The sequence below is a fragment of the Oenanthe melanoleuca genome, chromosome 5 (assembly GCF_029582105.1).
Source record: "Oenanthe melanoleuca isolate GR-GAL-2019-014 chromosome 5, OMel1.0, whole genome shotgun sequence".
In the NCBI taxonomy this organism is placed as follows: domain Eukaryota; kingdom Metazoa; phylum Chordata; class Aves; order Passeriformes; family Muscicapidae; genus Oenanthe; species Oenanthe melanoleuca.
Window position 1 is genome coordinate 7,134,699 of NC_079339.1, and position 18,024 is coordinate 7,152,722.

An 18,024-nucleotide genomic window follows, 5' to 3' on the forward strand; every position below is an offset into this window, starting at 1 on the left:
CAAGAAAGAACAGACTTGCCAGTTTGCCCAGTGTCTCCTGTGATATTTCTTAATCTCATTAATCCCTGGAACTCTATTAATGGGAAGTGTACTCATGTAATAGACCATTCTGCTGATTATGTGCCGTGTATGGAGAGATTTTAGATCAATATTTTCATTTTACTGGTTGTTCCCATTTGGCAGTAATGATGAAGGGTAAAATCTGCCTCTCCTAGATGGAGCAATTCCACACACTGACACTTTTCCAGACATTCCAAACAGAAGTACAATCTAATATCTGGCCATATTTTGTTCTCCACTTGACCCATAAGTCCTCCAGTTTCTAGTCAAGGGTGAGAATTTGGTGACTCCAGATGTTAAATTCCCCACCAGACTCCTTAGTTGTGTTCAGTACCAGCTACAGGAAAAGCTGACAGACAGAAAAAGTAAAGGACTCTTTTAAAATATGAAGTTTAATTCTTTCCAGAGTGATAAAGGGTGGGTTAGGTGCTCAGAGTTTAGATTTTGAATTTATTCCAATGGACAGGTAGTTTGAGTTTTTATGTTACAGATGTGTTTTCTCATGCCTGTGAGTGGTAAAGAACAATAAAAACAAGTTAAAATCATTGAACTCTCCTTTCTACTCAGTTTAACTTGGAAAAACAATGCTCAGTTTTGAATTTTCAAAAGGTTAAAGATGACTCCTGTTTCATTTTAAAAGTTGTTGGATTTTTCTTTAGTAACAATCTTGAATTACTTGCCTGGCAGTGTCAGGCACCTACATGGCTATGTAATGTCTACTATTAAAAACCTCTGGATACAATTGATCCCATACCCCCAAAAAACACCCAAAGTCAGGAGTTTTAAGGGGAAAGACAGTCTTTCAATTGGTCAGAGCATGCCAGAATGTCTCTGTTTGGGGTGATCCTAGATCATTTGTGAGAGGGAAAAAAAGGGAGTAAATTCCACTGCCTTTGTGCAGGGGTCTGAAGACTGTGAATTTCTCCTTTTACACAGGTATGAATGTATTTATACAGGTAGACCACCCACACCCCCCAGCCTTATTTCTATGTTGTAGAAATCCTGGTGGATTGTTACAACACCTCTGTTCTCAGCACAGCAATCTCTGCTTTGTACGGAACTTGGATGAGCAGAGTTTATTTGGGCAAATCATCTCTTCTCAATCTTCCACAATTCTTTGTTCTGTGTTCCACTTTTATGCCTAAAACATTTAGGACAATCCCATCTAAAGATATTACTGCTTTTTGATAATTTAGTACCCTCTTGGAAGCAGAGTTGCCACTCAGCTCCTGGGCAAGCAGTGGCACATGTGGTCAACTCCTTCCTCCTGAATAAATGCCATTAGTGTGTGGGGAAGTGAGCTGGTGATTCATGTCTGAGCACTGTGGGCCAGCACAAAGCTCTAAAATGCTAAGTTTGAGCTAAGATTGCAACAGATAAACAACCTGGAAGATGAGATGCAGAGCAATGTGAGAATTCTGACACAGACTAGACTTCCAGTCACTGAATATTGTGTAATCTGAGATAAATAGAAATCTTTGTTGTGAAGCTTAAAAAAACCCCCTCAGGATGGAATGCTTGTTGAACATAATGCTGCCTAATTTTGACTCTGTCAGTTTTAAAATTCATCTCCTAATTAAAAAAAAAAAAAAAAAAAGTTAAATAAACCAAAGTTTATGAAGCATATGTTTGCATTTAAAATTGTTTTGCTGTTCACTCTGAGAGGACTTTGGAGACATGGCCTGTGTTATAATACCACTTCCATTAAACATTGGAAGCTCAACTTTTTTACAAAAAAATTCACACAAACATTCTGCTCTTAATCCAAACAGAGGGGTTATGAACTGAACCTTCAAACAGAAACTTTCAATACTTGGCTGCTCAGCTCAGTAGCACCAATCTGGGATGCCAACCAGCATGCACTGTAATTAATAATTGTTGTTAAAAAAGGTTCTAAAGGCAGAATACCCAGTGCATATAGCTTGTCTGCTTTTTTAACCAAATAAGGGAACAGGGCATTTCACTGTTTATAATAGCAACATGAAATATGATGTTTCAAACTGTTAACAAAAACACTTTCAAACTTTTCCTGCTCATTTCCAAGTTTCTTCAACTTCTAAAAAAAAATTTAAAATAATAACAAAGCTGGCTACAACTCTCTGGCAGATTTATAGAAACCTCAGTTTTTCACTTTTTAAAACACTTTAACAAAGTTCCAGAGAAGAACAACATATCACCCAAGTTCTGGCAGCTACTCAAGGATTGTACACACAGTTCCCAAAGAGTAAACACGCAAAAATCAATTCCAGGGAATGACAGAAAGCGGAACTAATTAAAGACTCCAAAGCAAAAGAGATGATTTTCTAAAACAAACATTAATATTTATCACACAAGTGAAGTTGGTGCTATAGTGTGTGTGGTGGTATTTATAAACATATATCTGGCACATAACATGTTGGTAATTATAAAATGAATGTTAACTAAATACATGTAAATACTTAAACCCTACACTAGGCAACTCTTAAACTGCTGCTTTAGCCTCTTACCAAAACTTAAACATTAGATTGTCTGACAGCATCCTGAAATTTTTTAGTAATTTGTTACTATCCCCTCTTATCATTAAAACTTTTGACAGCCAGAGTTGCTTTTGATCACCCCAGTGAAAGGAGACAGATTCAAACCACAAAATCCCTATCACACATTTCTCTTTCCTACATTCTTATCACCGTGTAAGCCCTGCAGCAGCTGCTGAGCAGAGCTCCCCCGGGTTCTCCTGGTGGTGGTGCCTTTCCTACCTGGTGCTGATTAGCCTTCATCTTGCTGGAGGCTTTCTTGGCACCAGACCCAGGCCACAGCAGCTGAACTACATCCCCAGGATTTTATTCCCTGCTTCTAGCCTGTGCTATGGTTTGAACAGAAACTTTAAGTCAGCGGGTGCTCACTCCCCAGAAAGGAGGGCAATGGTGTGCAGTTAGAAGCAAGGGATGTCTTCCTCCACCCTGAGAAAAATCAGGAGAGCTATTAAAATTTTTCCAGTTTTGCAAGATTCAGGGTGATGCTGGCACAGCTCTGCCCACATGAGGCTTTTCTCATCAGCTGAGCGTTTGATGTTCAAATCAGCACAGCCATGATTCCCAGAGTGCTGAAACCACTGCTGACACTTCCCTTTTTTCACAGCCTGGTTCTTTTAAGGCAAAGTGCATGTTTATCAGAGCTTTGTTTTGTTTCTAGCACCGTGTGCCATGGAAGCAGAGCCACTTGAGGAGGAGGCAGCTTTTTCGTCTGTCACTGGAAATGGTATTCTGTGTGCTGGTGCCAAGTGGGAGGAAGCAGAGAGAAGGGATGAAGGTAAGAATGGGTACAAGTTTCTCGAGCTCTGTGCACTTCTCCACTCAGGTTAGCTACACTTTTCTGATTCCCTGGTGGATTTTATTAGCTAGTAGCTCCAAGGTTTCTAGCTGCTTCTGGGTTTTGCATGTATCAAATGCATTCAGGAAACACTAATTCCTTTTAAAGGACAGCTCCAAAGCTGATAGATAAAATTCAGCTTTGCAGATCAAAGTTCCTTTTCCTCCTCAATACAAATTGAGTATTGCAAAATGAAGGGGAAATCTGCAGCACACTTGCACAGAAAACAAACAGCACCATGACACAAAAGCTTTATTTTGAGCTAGACTCTTGCAGTTGGGAAAGGCTAAGATACAACTTCTTCCTATTGTTTTGATTGTTTTGGGTGGAAATTTAAATGTAAGAGCAAGAAGGCCAGGTTGTATTCATCATTTTACTTTATTTCTACTTGGTTGGTTAGTAAGAGAATTTCCTGTCTGCAGGAAAGTTCTGTGCTTTGGAAAGTACTATTTATTTCAGGTCAATTGAAACACTCTATGCCGTATTTGACAGAGTGAATGAAATAAAATTCAGGAAGTTTTCATTGCTGCCTGAAAGGAAATTTTATCAGACCTCACACTCATGATGTTAGAAGTTTTGGTATGCACAAAGGGCCATGTTTTAACTTTTCTGACTGATTCCAGTTTAGGCTGTAGTGCCACATTCAGCAGCATGGTTATTAATGATTTTATAAGTAACTTTTCCCTTTTTCTGAGCCGCCTTCTTCTCTGGGCCATCCCTAACGTGTGTTGTCATTGAGAGATTGAGGAACTGGTTCAGCAGAACAAGACCCCAAATCTTCTTTTCCTTTTTTTCCTCATTCAGGTAAGTTGCCTGGGATATTCCTCACAGGCTTCCAGAAAACATAGTTCAGATGAAGGAGTGAGTGCAGCAATAAAAGACCCAGCACATGCAGGAAGAGGGATGGATTGAGCCAGAGCTGGCACCAAAAGTTGTTCATGTGTAGCTATAATCTGTCTGATTTCATTATCAAGTATGGACTACCCTGTTTCCTTAAATCAACGATTCCAAACCCCCAGAGAGCTGGTTCATATGTCTGCAGGTGATATATTAAGTATGGTGGATAGATAAGAAACAGACATTTGGTGTGAATGTAAAAATCCCAGTACAGCTTTGGCAATAACAGAGGCTGCTCTGGTGTCCTTGGACAGTTTCCCTGATGTGGTGACTGGTTTGGATACACTACAGGGAGGGATGGTGCAGTCATGGTCAATGTAAGGCACTTAGCAAAGGCATCTCAGCACTACTGGGCTAAAAGCTGAAAGAGGAAAAGGTGACAAATGAAAGGCAGGCAAAAAGAATAAAATATATTCGTGTGAGTGGAAAAAGAGAAGCCAAACTCAAACACAATTGCAGCAATAATGACCCCCCAAAAGTAAGCAAAGTACACTGAAGACCTGAATTAAAGCATCAAGTGATGATGCTGAGTTTTAGTGAGGGAGCTGGTTGTTGCATGTCCCAGCAATGTCAGACAGGAGCAGCTCTGCTTGAAGAGATGTTGTGCAGCTCAGCACAAGCAAAACTCCATCTCTGGAATGTACAGGAATTAATACTGCAGCCAACACACACACACAGAAATGCTTGGAGACCTGGGGCATAATGCAAACAGAACCTCTAGCATTTTTGGAATTGAGCAAAAAGAAGGAAAAATTTGGATTAGGCAACAGTTGGACACTCCTAAACTAACCTGCTCCTCACCACTACTCCATCCCAACACCTCTTTAAGTGACTGAATAAAAAGCCCCTCACCACCTACAAATTTCATCAAGTCAGAGACTCCCCTGATTTTAAGGGCTGGGAAGTGCAATGGAAGCCCTGACGTCGAGGTTGGACAAGCCAGGCTTTGGCCTCAAGTTTACAGAAGTGATGGGTTTTTCCTTATAGCTGGGTCTGTTGTCAGTAATGCACAAGGCAAACATTCACACGAGAATAATGCACAGTCAAGTTCACTGACTCATTCACAAGATAGATAATGGTGTGAAAATGATTCACATCTTATGACTCCCTTCTCCTGTGTTTTATCCATATATAGATAGATATCTTCAACATATATGTAATAAAATTTATATATTATATATCATATATTATATATTATAATATATTATGTATCTATGTTTATATATTATATATGTATATATTTATATATATAATATATATTTACAAAGCCCAAAGAGTTCTCTTATTTTGGAAACCATTTATTAACATTTTTACCTACATTAAGAAGGTAACAAACACAGCAGTGAACAGGGAGTTCATAAGCTAAATGAACACAGAGAATGGGAACAGCAGTCCTGTGCAGGTCCAAACAAAGTCAGTTATCAGGAAAATCTTAACCAAGAGATTTGTGTCACTGTAGAACCATTTTCCCAAGCAGAATAACAGGAGCTTGAAACCTTTATATCTGGGCCATCATCTCATGGATGGAATAATCGGCCTGTGTATGGTTTGACTACACAGAAAATACATTTTAACTCCATGCAGGGCTCACCTGGGATTTTAAACTAGTTAAAACAGTTTAACACTTGCAAAAAAAAAAAAAAAAATCCTCATTGTGATTGCCACTCACTGACTTAAGGAATCCACCTAAACGAGCTCTCAGTTAGGGATGTGTTCCTTGAGACCTCATGTTGACCTCATGTTGATGGAAAATGTTAATTCCTTTGAAAACTCATTCTACCAATGTTTGTTTAGGCTGGGAAGAGGGAAGGACTAGATGGATAATTACCTTGAGAGTTAGGAGGACATAAAAATAATCCAGGAAGAACAAGAGTGCACCTAAGAAAGTAGGAAACTCCTCGGGAGGAAACCTTCAATATCTGAAGTCTAAAGAGGAGAAAAAAAGGAAAAGTTAGAAAGAAAAACACTCTGCCAAAGCCATTCCCTGAAGCCTCAGAGGAGCCTTGCTTTCATTCATTGCAATGAAACATGGCATTCATTTGAATTCTGTTCCCTTTTATGAGCAGGATGAATAGCAGTGATCTGTCACACACTGAACTCCGCAGCCTGACCCCAGACCTTGTGCGGGGCTGGAAGAACTGGAAAAGTGGAGCCTCAGCAGTACAAAGATGATGGAGCAGCCTCAGCAGTACAAAAGTGATGGAGCAGCCTCAGCAGTCAGAAAGGTGATGGAGCAGCACTTTTCTCACACCACAGCTCTACTCTAGGAATTTACACCATGCTGGGTCTCCTGCTCTCTCCCGGCACTGGGAAAATTTCCCTGGTTTGTGTGTGTAGACACCCACATTTCAACAGATGGGATCACACGACATGAAGAACTTTCATACCTTATTCTAAATATCTAAACTTCCTTTCTAGTTAGCTTTATTATGGAAACACAAATTGATTGGAAAAGGGCTGGAAATTTTAGTAACACAAGCATGACTGATGTTTCTATAGTAAAAAAGAATTAAAAGATCTAACAGTCCTTTGTCTCAGCTTTGCATTTCAGGGGGTATTTGGCATCTTTTGGCTTCAAGACTGGATTCCTCCCTTCTAAAACCATGGACACAGGATTCCACCTTCCTTGAGAACCATCTGTGGTGGGAAATAATCCATATCCTAGCTAGTAAAAGAAAGGAGGCAGCAAAAGATGCACATGGCAGGGATTACTTTCCCAGTCCTTTCAGATGAAGGAACGACAAAACATTGCATTGCTTTCCTTTTTTCCCCCTTCAAAATCTGTCTCACTTGACAAGGCTATCAAGAGTTGTTACAGGGTTTTTTTCTGATTTATTGTATGGGAACCGTTTTTATCTTGCTCGTCTGGCTTTTTGGTGCCCCCTCGTGTTTAAAAGAACGTGATAAAGATCAATTGCATCTGTGCGTACACATAAGGTGCAAGATTCATGGAGACTAAATAACTTTACCTGAGAAAGGTAATAGGTGAGAATTAGGGCATAGGGAAAAAAAGATACTTTAAAACCTTTTTTGAAAACATAGTTTTATCTTGTGATTTTTCAGGATTGTTTTTACATATGTCCAGATGTTCCCAAACCCACTGCTAAATTAAAGTTACAAGTTTGTAATAAGTGTATTTTTTAAAGTATTTTAAAATATTCAGAAAGAACATTGAGATTTCTTCTCTTTATTCTGTTCAGGCTTATTGTCCATAATCAATAACTAAATAATACTCTTCATGATCTGATGGTGAAAGGTATATGAGGACTTGTTTTCAGGTAAAAATATTTTAAGGTGTGTGAATTGTTGGGCGTGTAGGTTGTACATGGGAAGAAGGAGAGAATGAGCCACTGGAAATTCTTCTCCTGTGTCATTGGTCCCTTTCAGCCTTTGTGCCAAGTCCTTCACCTCATAGCTGCTGATATCCTCACCCTCAGGATATGTGCTGGCATCTTCCCATGGGAATTCAACCTGCTTTTCAGATAAAAGAATTCTGTATTTATATATATATATATATATATATATATATATAAACTATATATATAAAAATAACTTGGTTTTTATAATTGGAGTAGCTGATAAAATAGGCCAAAGAATTATTACATATGTTGAAAACCCTTGTTTTGAAAGGGAGCATTCAAGAGCTGTTCTTGAAAAGAAATCACCAGAATCACCAGAATGTGTCTATTTCCCACCTTGACCTACATAAATGATGCACACAGAACTTCCTGAACGTACTCAAATTCAGTTTTCATCTGTGGCCAGCAAGAGGCTGCTGTGATGCAAGCTCACCTCTGAAAATGAAAGCTCCTTTATGTGGTGCCTCTTGGACCTGACAAAATCCTGACAAAAATAGCAGTGGAACACCCTTTCTTCTTTTCTTGCAGACAGATCTGACAGTCTGGAGGGGAGCTACAAGAAAATTCTCCCATGACAGATTCACTCCTAAGTGGTCCAATTAAAAAAATTTATTAAGATTCCATGGAGAAGGTGGCATTAGAGCTCAAGGAATGGTCTGGATGTCACAGCTCCTGACAGGAGGCAACAGCTCATCAGAGGAGTTTGGCTTTGGATTAGTCACACCAAATAAGACACGAGGACTTTACAAACGTTTTTTAATCACCTTTTTTTCTCCCTTCTTGTCCAGCACCCCCTCTTATTACTAAACCTAGCCCACAGCTCTGGGCTTTTGCATCACCTTGGTTTTGTCATCTCTTCTGGCTCTGTCTTGCCTTCCCACCCTGATTTTTCCTGGAGCTGTTGGGATCACAGAGTGATGCTTTTCAAACACCAGTGTTTGCTGTGAGCAGTGCATTTTTATGGCATGTTTGTGTACAGTAACAAATGGCCTGGCTTTGTTAATCCTGATTACCCATCTGGATATAGACAGGTTACTTATATTTACAGATAGCATGCAGGAAGGTATGCAGTGCTCAGCCTCACCAGGAAACAACCACTGCTCCATTATTTTATTTATATAGATTCAAACCACAATACAAAAAGGTCTGTATTCTTTCCTGGATCCATTTGATATTCAAACACATGCACATGAGGACATAGTCATACCTGATTACCTGACCAGGACTCAGCTACTCCAGGTGATGTTCTCTCTTGCTAAGATCTGTCTCAGGGAGGTGATTGCAATTCTTCAATTTTGTCTCTGTTTCTTCCTTTCAGCACCTGTCCTGCAGAAACACAGATGTCTGAGGCTGAAAAAGTGAACACAGCTGTTCCTTTAACCAGCTCACCACTCTCACAGTTTCTCAAGCAGGTCATAGGTATTTGTGCTTTGGAAAATATTGGTGAATGACTCTGAACCTGCCTCTGACTCAGCTCCAGACTGGATTCTCAGCTCATTGTCCTCTTGTTTCCAGGGAGTCTTCACAGAGATCTCAACTCAGTTCATGATTCATGTGTTTAAACCACAAACACCTTGGAGATAAACAATGGATACTAAAAAAAAACCCAAAAAATGAAACACACAAAAAGATGTAATGACCAGTTCCAACTGAAGATATGAAAGTACAGAATTTAAACCTACATTTCAGTGACAGTCTTACGTGTAATTTCATTGGTGATGTCTCATAGAAAGGCCTTACAATATTTGTAGGTAATTGCTGTATGTAGACCACTGAGAGCTGCACTGCCATAATTCAAATCAGAAAAAGCATATATATATATATATATATATATATATATATATGAGCAAACTCTGGTGCTGTTGCAGCTTCAGGTCTGCACTTATGTACAGAAGTACAAATTTGCTACTTTTTGTGCAGCATTTTCAGGAAAAGGAGATCAATCTGGGTTCCTGGCTACTTAGGAGGTGGGAGATGGACAAGGAGCAAAACCTCATGGGTTGGGTGTCTGGGTGTGATCTCTGTTATCCTAGAGAGCAGATGGTCTTATGGATGGGCTGGAAGAACCAGCACCTTCTTTGGCAAGTGCTGTCAGAACTCTGAGCTTTACAGAGTCTGAAATCTCCAGTGAATTACAAATCTTGAGCTGTTTTAGTGGATATCTGCTAATAAGGAAGGAGGATATGAAATATTTAGGTCCTGGCATGTGAAAACCATCTCTTCTTAGGCAAAACTCCCATCACAGTTAATGAAGTGTTAAAACCTTGTCTCTCCATGCTAAATCTGCTATAGAACGACTATAGCTGCAGCCTTCCAGTATCCAAGCCACTTAAAGTATTAACCTGACTCACTGTTAATGCCTCTCTGTATTTTACAACAAAAGGCTTTGCTGCCTCAGTTACAAATGGTGAAACCATTGCAGGTTCAAAGTGAAGTTGCAGTAAACACCTGGACTAAATGTGTGTTGAGGGAGATGCTGCCTCCTATAAAAGCAAAGAGTGGCAAGTGGAGTCACAAGTAAATGCTTCACCCTTTCTTCTTCTTTGTGATTCAAGTGACTAAAGCTCTACAGGTAACTCTACTAAGTGATTTTGTATCATTTTTTTACCTTTATTGCCGAAGACCACGGACACAGATGCAGGTTGTAACATGCTGGAAGATGGAAACACTGTGAGCTGATTTTTGCTTTTGAGAAAAAAATAAAAAGAAGAAAAAATCAAAAACGTTAGCATTCTGATTTTTGCTCTCATGGTTACCTGAAGATTCAGTTCAAGAAGGTAATCAATTTGTGCTGCTATTAGTCACAAAGATCAAAGAGCAGGCAACACACACTGCTGTGTCTGATGGAAATGGCCACGGACCAATTGTCTTGCCCTATAGCAAGAAGTGCTTGGGATTAGGGAAAACTTTTCTAAATGCAAGGATAATTTTGAGCAGAGCACCAGAATCCCACAGGAGCTGGAGATGGATGATGGCTATCTCACCACAAGGAAACTCACATCAGCAATAGTTTGACTCCGGTTCAATCAGCTTTGGGACAGAGAAGGCGACTGGTTCCAATAGCAGAGGGTTTAAAAATTTGGGAGTGGGCTCCGTTTCGTTCCCCGCCCCTCTGGCCGGTGCAGCTGTGTCACAGCTGTTCAACTTTCCCTCCCGGAGCAGCGGGAGCGGCTGTGACTCACTGGGGCTGAGTCAAATATTCTCCTTACAGCATCTCCCAAATTCACTTCAAAGGCCTGCCGGGGCTCTCGGCTCCTGCTCCTTTCAGCTGCAAACTGCACTGGGAAGAAGTGGGAGGTGCCTCTAACTACTGTAAAACGACACTCGGAAACTTCGGCAGCACTGATGGGAAAACCCGGTGTTTCCCAGATTCGCGGCTGAAAGTAACTGCTGGAAGTATTTCGTGGGGACTTAAGAAAGGGAATAGTCCTGCTCCTCCTGGACATTACTATTTACAAGCAGTAACATTTTTCTCACTGAGCTTTGCAAAATTTTAAATCAGAAAAAAAAAAAAAAATTAAAAAAAGAAGCAGAGACTGGTTACAGAAGTAACAGACCTGAATGTGTTCAAAACAAATAAAATCGTCTGTGTTTTGGGTACATGAGCTCTACATAAATGCTAAGTGCTATAGAGCCAAAAGAACTTGTTGTACTCTGAGGTCCACCTTACCCAGGACCCATTGTCTGTCAGGGGTAAGTAGCAAGGAAAGGAGATTAGAAATAGAACATCCCCACAAATGTCTCTCCAACCATCAGAGCTTTGAGAGCTTGCTAAACTGAAAATTACAGCCAGACTCCTTTGTAGACACCATTGGAGCTATTTTTCATATATATTTCTCATCCCTTAAAAAAAATGGCTTGACTTGTATCTTATGACAATGTAACATGTTGTGTATTCTGTATATAGTTTTGTTCTATTTACTAGTATATAGTAATTTACTTAATAATCCTATGGCTTCAGTGAATTTAATGGAATAAACACTCATCCTCTTTATTTAATCTTGCCTCCTGCTAATTCCTCTGGGCATACCTTAGCTTTAATATTGTGTCTTACCACTCCGTGTTTACCTTTCCCGCATTGCTGCAGTTTTAGGGTTCTCTGATTCTATACAATATCCTTGTCTGTGAGGCCATGACAGCCAGGGAGTGTGCTGTGCGTGGCAGTGACTGTGAGGGGCAGGGGCTGTGCTGCTGTCACAGCCAGGGCCAGGGTTTGTTTCACCATCATGTGATTGTGTTCATGCTGCTTCGGGTGCCTGCCAGGGATATGGGCTCTTATCTCTGGGTGCCCCAGCTGAGAGCAGAGCTGCAGTGGATCCCTGTCTTCACTGAGCGCCCCTTAAAAATGTAAAAGGCCTCAGAAAAATTGTCCAGAGGCAACTCAAGGCAGAGGGGAGGGTGGTTGGGTTGGTTTGCCATTCGGGGTGCTGGGGCTGGTGCCATACACAGGCATTTCCTCAGAGCACAAGCATCCTGAGCACTCAAAGCTTCCACTCAGCTCCAGAACACAGCAGCCCAGAGCTGCATTATTATTGTTCAGAAGGCACACTATTCATTTTACAGACTGTAATTATTTCCAGCAAGAGCACTCACTGCAGGTGTGGGTACCAAGCCCTGCTGTCGCCTTCCTCACTGTTGGGAGAGCATTTTTGTTTAACTGCCCAGACAGTGGGTTCTCCATCCCCTTGCCATTCTTCTCACAAGTATGTGTTTAGATGGCACACTGGTTTTATCACAGGCTGAGGAAGAAAACTGGAAGTGGAGTCTCTGCTTCCTGTCATCCCAGCAGCCTATTTTAGTTTGTGGGGCTCTTGAGAAGACAAATTTCCTCTGTGCCTGTTGGAGCCTGAGCAGTCCCACAGCACGGTTCTGTCACCTCAGGTACAGCCCTTGTTAGCCCAATTACAAAGTCCATATGCCCACACAGAGGAGGGAATATTGACAGGCAAAAGGAATAGTGTGGGGAAGCAGTGCAGGAGGTCAGGTAGGCTCTGTCCAGGCTCCTGGTTTCCCTGTTAACTTTACCGCAGTTTCCAGCAATGGGCTTCTCCAGAGAAGATAAAGGATCTTCCAGAAATCATCTAGGGGTGTGAGATGGGAATTGGTTGTCCTGCCTCTCGTTGCTACTGGGTGGAGCACAGGTTCCACACTGCGCTGAGATTTTTCCATTTCCACTCAAATCTGGGCCATGTCAGCCTAGGACCTTCCAAAAATGTACCAGGCAATTAATGTATTTTAATTTTCAGGACACTAAGATAAGTTATTGCTCATTAAGACTTAAACACCTCGAATGAGGCAGTAATGTCAGCTTTGGGTTTTTTGGTTTTTTTTTTTTTCAGGTGTGAAGCTGGAATACACACCTAATTTTCAAAATCTGCCTTGTCAGACTAAAACTTCCTACAAAATGAAATCATCAATCAGCTGATCTACCTCTGGCTTTCAGTAGGGAGTAACCCCAGGAAAGGTGGCACTTCAGTGATGAAGGCCCTCTGCATACATTCAGCCTGAATTCCCAGCCCAGCTCTATCCAGAAGATGCTTACAGAGCTTGTGGTCACAACGAGATGGGATACTGGAATCCAGCACAATTCCCATATCTCTTTGTGTCTCACATTTGTAAAACAAATATATATGTTGGTCCTGTGCCCACATTTGGGTCTGTCGCAGATCTCTGTCCAAAATAAATTAATTATAGGCGAAGGGAAAAGAGCATGTTCCCAAGTGCCTTTGATCTGGGGGTTAAGTGAGCTGCTGAGTGAGGCTTCAATGCAACACAATCTACTCACCCCTTCCTCTGCTAAAATTAAACCCAGTGATGCGCACTGTAAAAATAGTCTGATCCATATTGTCCCAAAACCAGCCCAAAAGTTAAAATGGAGTAAATAAGATAGGAAATGTAGTCAGAAACTGTCTGGACTTAGGGCCCCTGGGGTTTATATTCCATGAAGGAAAAGTCCATATGCATAAATTCCCTTGTTTATGTATTCACCACACTGTGTTTTCTGCCTCTCCCGTCAAACCCCCAACCAACCCAGGAAAGATGCACTTTTCCAAGTATATAGCCCCACAAAGATACCTAAGCCTTATCCCACTACATTTTCAGTAGCAAAGGAAAATTCAGAGAGGAATTAGAACTGCGATCCGTAGCCTGGAGGTGAGTGCCACCAGCAAGATGCCGTTCAGCCACGTCCCTGCAATTTCCCTGGATGCAAGGGGACCAGGAAGGGTCTGGGTACAGCAGGAGCATGACAGTGAGAGGGCTTGAAAATGTGGGACTCTTAGGGGCTGCCTGCCAGGAGCTGGGAAGCCTGCTGAGCCTCTTTCCTTCTGGCAGAGCCCTTGCACACTCCTGGCTTTGCATTTTTGAGGGTTAAGTGCTGCTCCGAGATTACAATAAAAAAAAAAAAAAAGAGAGAAAACAGTCAAAGGAATGGGGGACATAAATCTGTGTCAGGTTTGCCTGAGTGGGTTTCTGCAGCACAGCACGGCTGTAACTTTGGAGAAGACCAGGGAATCCCTGTGGGGCACTGAAAAGGGGAATAGCCTGAAATCCTATTCAAACCCCTGTACAAATACTGCAGCTACACAGCGGGAGGCGTAAAAAGCGAGCTCCAGCTATTTTACACCTCACATCTCTAAAAAAAAAAAAAATTAAAAATCGTTCTTTGAGGGCCTGAGTTTGTTGGTGTCTGAGGCGACCTTCAGAGCATCTCTCCTGGACCAGACCTGGGAGAAGCAGCTTTCCCAGGAGACAAGTTGCCCTGGCTGCCCACTTGCCGGCAGGGTGGAGAAACTTATCCCTGCTCTCCCAGCTGGGAATCTCGTCACCTTTCCCATCGAGGCTGTGAGAAACACGAGGAGTGGCCAGCCCGCACTTTGGGCGAGGGGGAGCGATCCCGGGGCTTCAGCAACAGACCCAGCCTCGGTTTTCCTTTTCACCTCGGGAAAAACGGGAAGGTGCGGGAGCTCCTGGAAGAAAAAGCAAAAAACCAAAGCAAAACAAAAAACAAACAAACAAACAAACAAAAAACTAGGAAGCGGCGCGGGGGGGGTTCCGAAGTGAGCGGCGAGTGCGGGGCGCGGCGGGGGCGCTCCCGCAGCGCAGGGCGCGCTGACCTTTCGCGGCCGCGCTGTCCCCGCCCGCAGCTGCCGCCGTCGCTCCGGCGCCGCCGCCCCGCGCCCAAGGTCAGCCCCGCCGCCGCCAACGCAGGTAGCGCGGGGATAGCGCGGGGATAGCGCGGGGAGAGCGGCGTCACCGGGGGACGGAAGGGAGGGAGGGCAGGGCAGGAGGAGGGCCGGCTCCCCGCGGAGGGCCGCGCTCCGGCTGGCCGGGCCGGCTCTCCGCCCGGCGCTCGTATTTAAAGTGTGCCCGGGGGTGGCGGGGCGCTGCGCGGAGCCGCTCCCGGAGTAGCGTGCCCGCCCCGGCAGCAGGGGGTGGGGGGGACGAGGGAGGAGGAGCGGAGCGAGGAGAGATCCTGGCAAGTTCACTTTGGTACCGAGTGGCAGGCGGGCTGCGGAGCTCGGACGGGCGATGGAGAAGGATGAGATCCACCTGCGCAGGCTGCCGGCCGCCGCGCCCTGGGGATCGCGTAAGTCTCGGCCGCCGCCGCGCTGGGGAAGGTGCGGGATGGGGGCGCGTTCCTGCCCGGCCAGGGACGGGCTCGGCGCCCCGGGTGCCCCGATAAGGGATTTATTATTAGCGTTTTATCGACTATTTTTAAAAATCCAGAAATAATCGCCGCAGAGTACCGGTGAAACGAAATAGCTCGTTTCCCACCTCCCCGCCACCGAAGCGTAAAACAGTGTAAAGTCCTTCTAACCTATATTAATATCATAATTAAAAGCTCGTCTAACCGCGGGAAGCCAACCTAATTATGAAAAATTGCCGAAGTAAGAAGTATATGTGACAAATCCTTCAGCTGATGATTGCTGTTAATTCACACCGTGCTGCGGAAAACGAGCTAAAAAAACCCCCAACTTACTAAATGAAATGGATCTGTCTGAGATTGTCAGTAATATTTTTACAGGACTGACTACATCATGTATCTCGCTATCATTAACTAATATGTGCAGCAAAATAAATTATATATATTGGAAGGGGAAAATACATTCCTTGGCTGAGAAGTTGCAGAATGTTTGGAGCCAAAGAGCAGATCGTTTAAATGGTAGGGGGTGGGAATTTCCTTCACTTGCCTCTGGAAATAAATCACGGCTCAGTGTCTGTGTGCATGCATGTGCACCCACATGCGCATTTATATAAAATCTGTGTATGGAAAACCTTCCTGCACACGCACTGGGACACAAATTCTGCAAGCACTGAACACATTTTTTCTACCAACTTGGAGACAATAAAACCAGAACCAGGATGCTAACCGGGAACATACTGGAACACTTCTGATTATCCAGCTGAATTGTATACAAATGAAGTAAATTTAGCATGGCACCATTTATAAATTCCATGCTTTACAATCAAAATTCCAAATCTAGCTGTTTGCAGCTAAGAATAGCGCAGGGAGCCCTTTTCTTTACTCTTTCTTTTTGGATTCCCATGAAAACCGTTATCCTAGAGTCTGCTCATTAAATAGCCAGGTATTTGACTGGAGTTCAGCCCATTTCTAGAAAAAATGCTGTTTACTCATCAAATCTAGGCTGGCGGTCACTCAGAATTTGAAATTTTTCATTAATGTCTGAAACAAAACAGGTGGGTTTTGTATCTAAGGATCAGGGGACAGAGGTTCTGCATGACACTGGTTGTCCCACTTTAACTTCTTTCTGGGAATATGGAGCTCCAACTTTGCACAACTGCAGTGGAAGGCAAGTAGATCATGGGAAGCTGAAGTGTTGTGGCAGTACATTAACAGAGATATCAGTAAGAGGACTAAATGATAAAATGGCACTGGGAACTACTATTACTCATGGGGCAGGTGGCAATTTATCACGAGGTAATCGCAGCGATAGGGTGGTGAGAGTCCTGAGAAATCGTTTGAGTGGCTTTTTATCTTTGAGAAGCACAGTCTCTTACAGTGACATTATTTAATTTACTGAATCACCCCTTAGCAATATGAACAACTTCATTGATGAGTTCAATGAGCAGTTTTGTTCTTGGCAGCATGTGTTTGTATTTCTGTTGATAATCTATCTAAAAGAGCTTTGTAAAAGTTGTTTCTAAGACAAAACTCCTGTCTAATGACATAGCACCATTTGTGGTACAATGTCTCTTCGTGACTTGCTGGAGAGACATATAGAGACCCATCCTTGAAGTTTTTACACTCAAAAAAATCCTCCTGCAGACAGCAAAGGAAACCTGCTCTTTGCAAAGGAGTTAGGGAAAGGCTGGGGGCAGCACAAGGATGATGGAAGACAGCAAAGCCAAAGCGAAGCTGTGCTCCCCTAAGCTCTGGGTAAATACTGTCTGTTGCCTAAATCCAAAGTACTGTTTCACTTATCACTACCAAGGAGAAAAGTGACCTCAGCACATTATTTTTGGCCCTGTCGGTGGCATGAAAGGACAGGTGTCCATTTGCTACATCTGTGCCCTGAGGAGCCAGGCACCACAGCTGATGCCTGGCAGCTTATTATGTGCCCACTCCTCCTCTCTGCCCTGGGGTAATGAGTGCATCTGGTGGGGTTGGGGTGAGGGTCACAACTGAGGTGGGCTCTGGGGCAAGGGAGGCGCATGTTGGCTTCTGAAAGTACCGTGATGATATCTTGTCACTGCAGAGAAAAGCTTGGAGGAACTGGGACAAGTTCCTGGGACTTGACTTAGGAGTCAAGTCTTTACCCCTTAACCTTTCAGCAGTCAAAAATCCCCTGAACGAACATCTGCCCCCTTTGAAAACAAACTTAAATGCTCTCAGACCAGCACTCCAAAAAACGAAATGTTTCTTCCCCTCTTCTCTGAAAGACCTTGTTCAATCCAGAGCTGGGAGTTCCAGCCTGTCTCTGTAGGTTTCTGGTGTGTACTGCCCAGCTTCCCCTGGTAGCACTGCAGCTCTTTCCATTAACAGTGAAAATGATGGAGCATATTAAGCTAATAATTAATCAGGGATGACAAGGGACTAATAACTGTATCGATTTAATTAGGACTTCTTTTCCAGCTCTGTAACTTGCAGTCATGCCCATCATTGATTTAATATATTAATTTGTCGTAATAAGTTATTAATTCCTGGGGGTGAACGTGCATGCGGCCGGGGCAGCAGCTCTGACTTTGTGCTGGTCTGCAGGCATGTGCCATGGGAAGCATTCCCTGTCCTGCCCCAGGCTGGCAGCAAGCAGGGCAGCCTGGCAATCACTGGGAGCTCTGGCAGGGCATTGGGAAATGGACCATTGTGGAGTCAGGTGTGGTGGATGGGCTGGGAAGA

At 43.1% G+C, this 18,024-nt stretch overlaps 1 protein-coding gene across 10 annotated transcripts in view; it reads left to right on the top strand.

Annotated features, from left to right (window-relative positions):
• The first annotated feature begins 14,809 nt into the window (after positions 1 to 14,809).
• The window catches only part of ANO1 (anoctamin 1), a 71,723-nt gene continuing 68,508 nt past the window's right edge, over positions 14,810 to 18,024 (top strand). For 4 of the 10 annotated variants that reach the window (XM_056493237.1, XM_056493229.1, XM_056493230.1 and 1 more), the window contains exon 1: positions 15,062 to 15,252. In XM_056493237.1, coding sequence (XP_056349212.1) covers positions 15,205 to 15,252 — 48 coding nt within the window. In that variant the 5' untranslated portion in view covers positions 15,062 to 15,204. Of the gene's footprint in view, positions 14,874 to 15,053; positions 15,253 to 18,024 lie in introns of those variants that run through there. The other 6 variants (XM_056493226.1, XM_056493228.1, XM_056493232.1 and 3 more) reach the window with 4 other exon arrangements.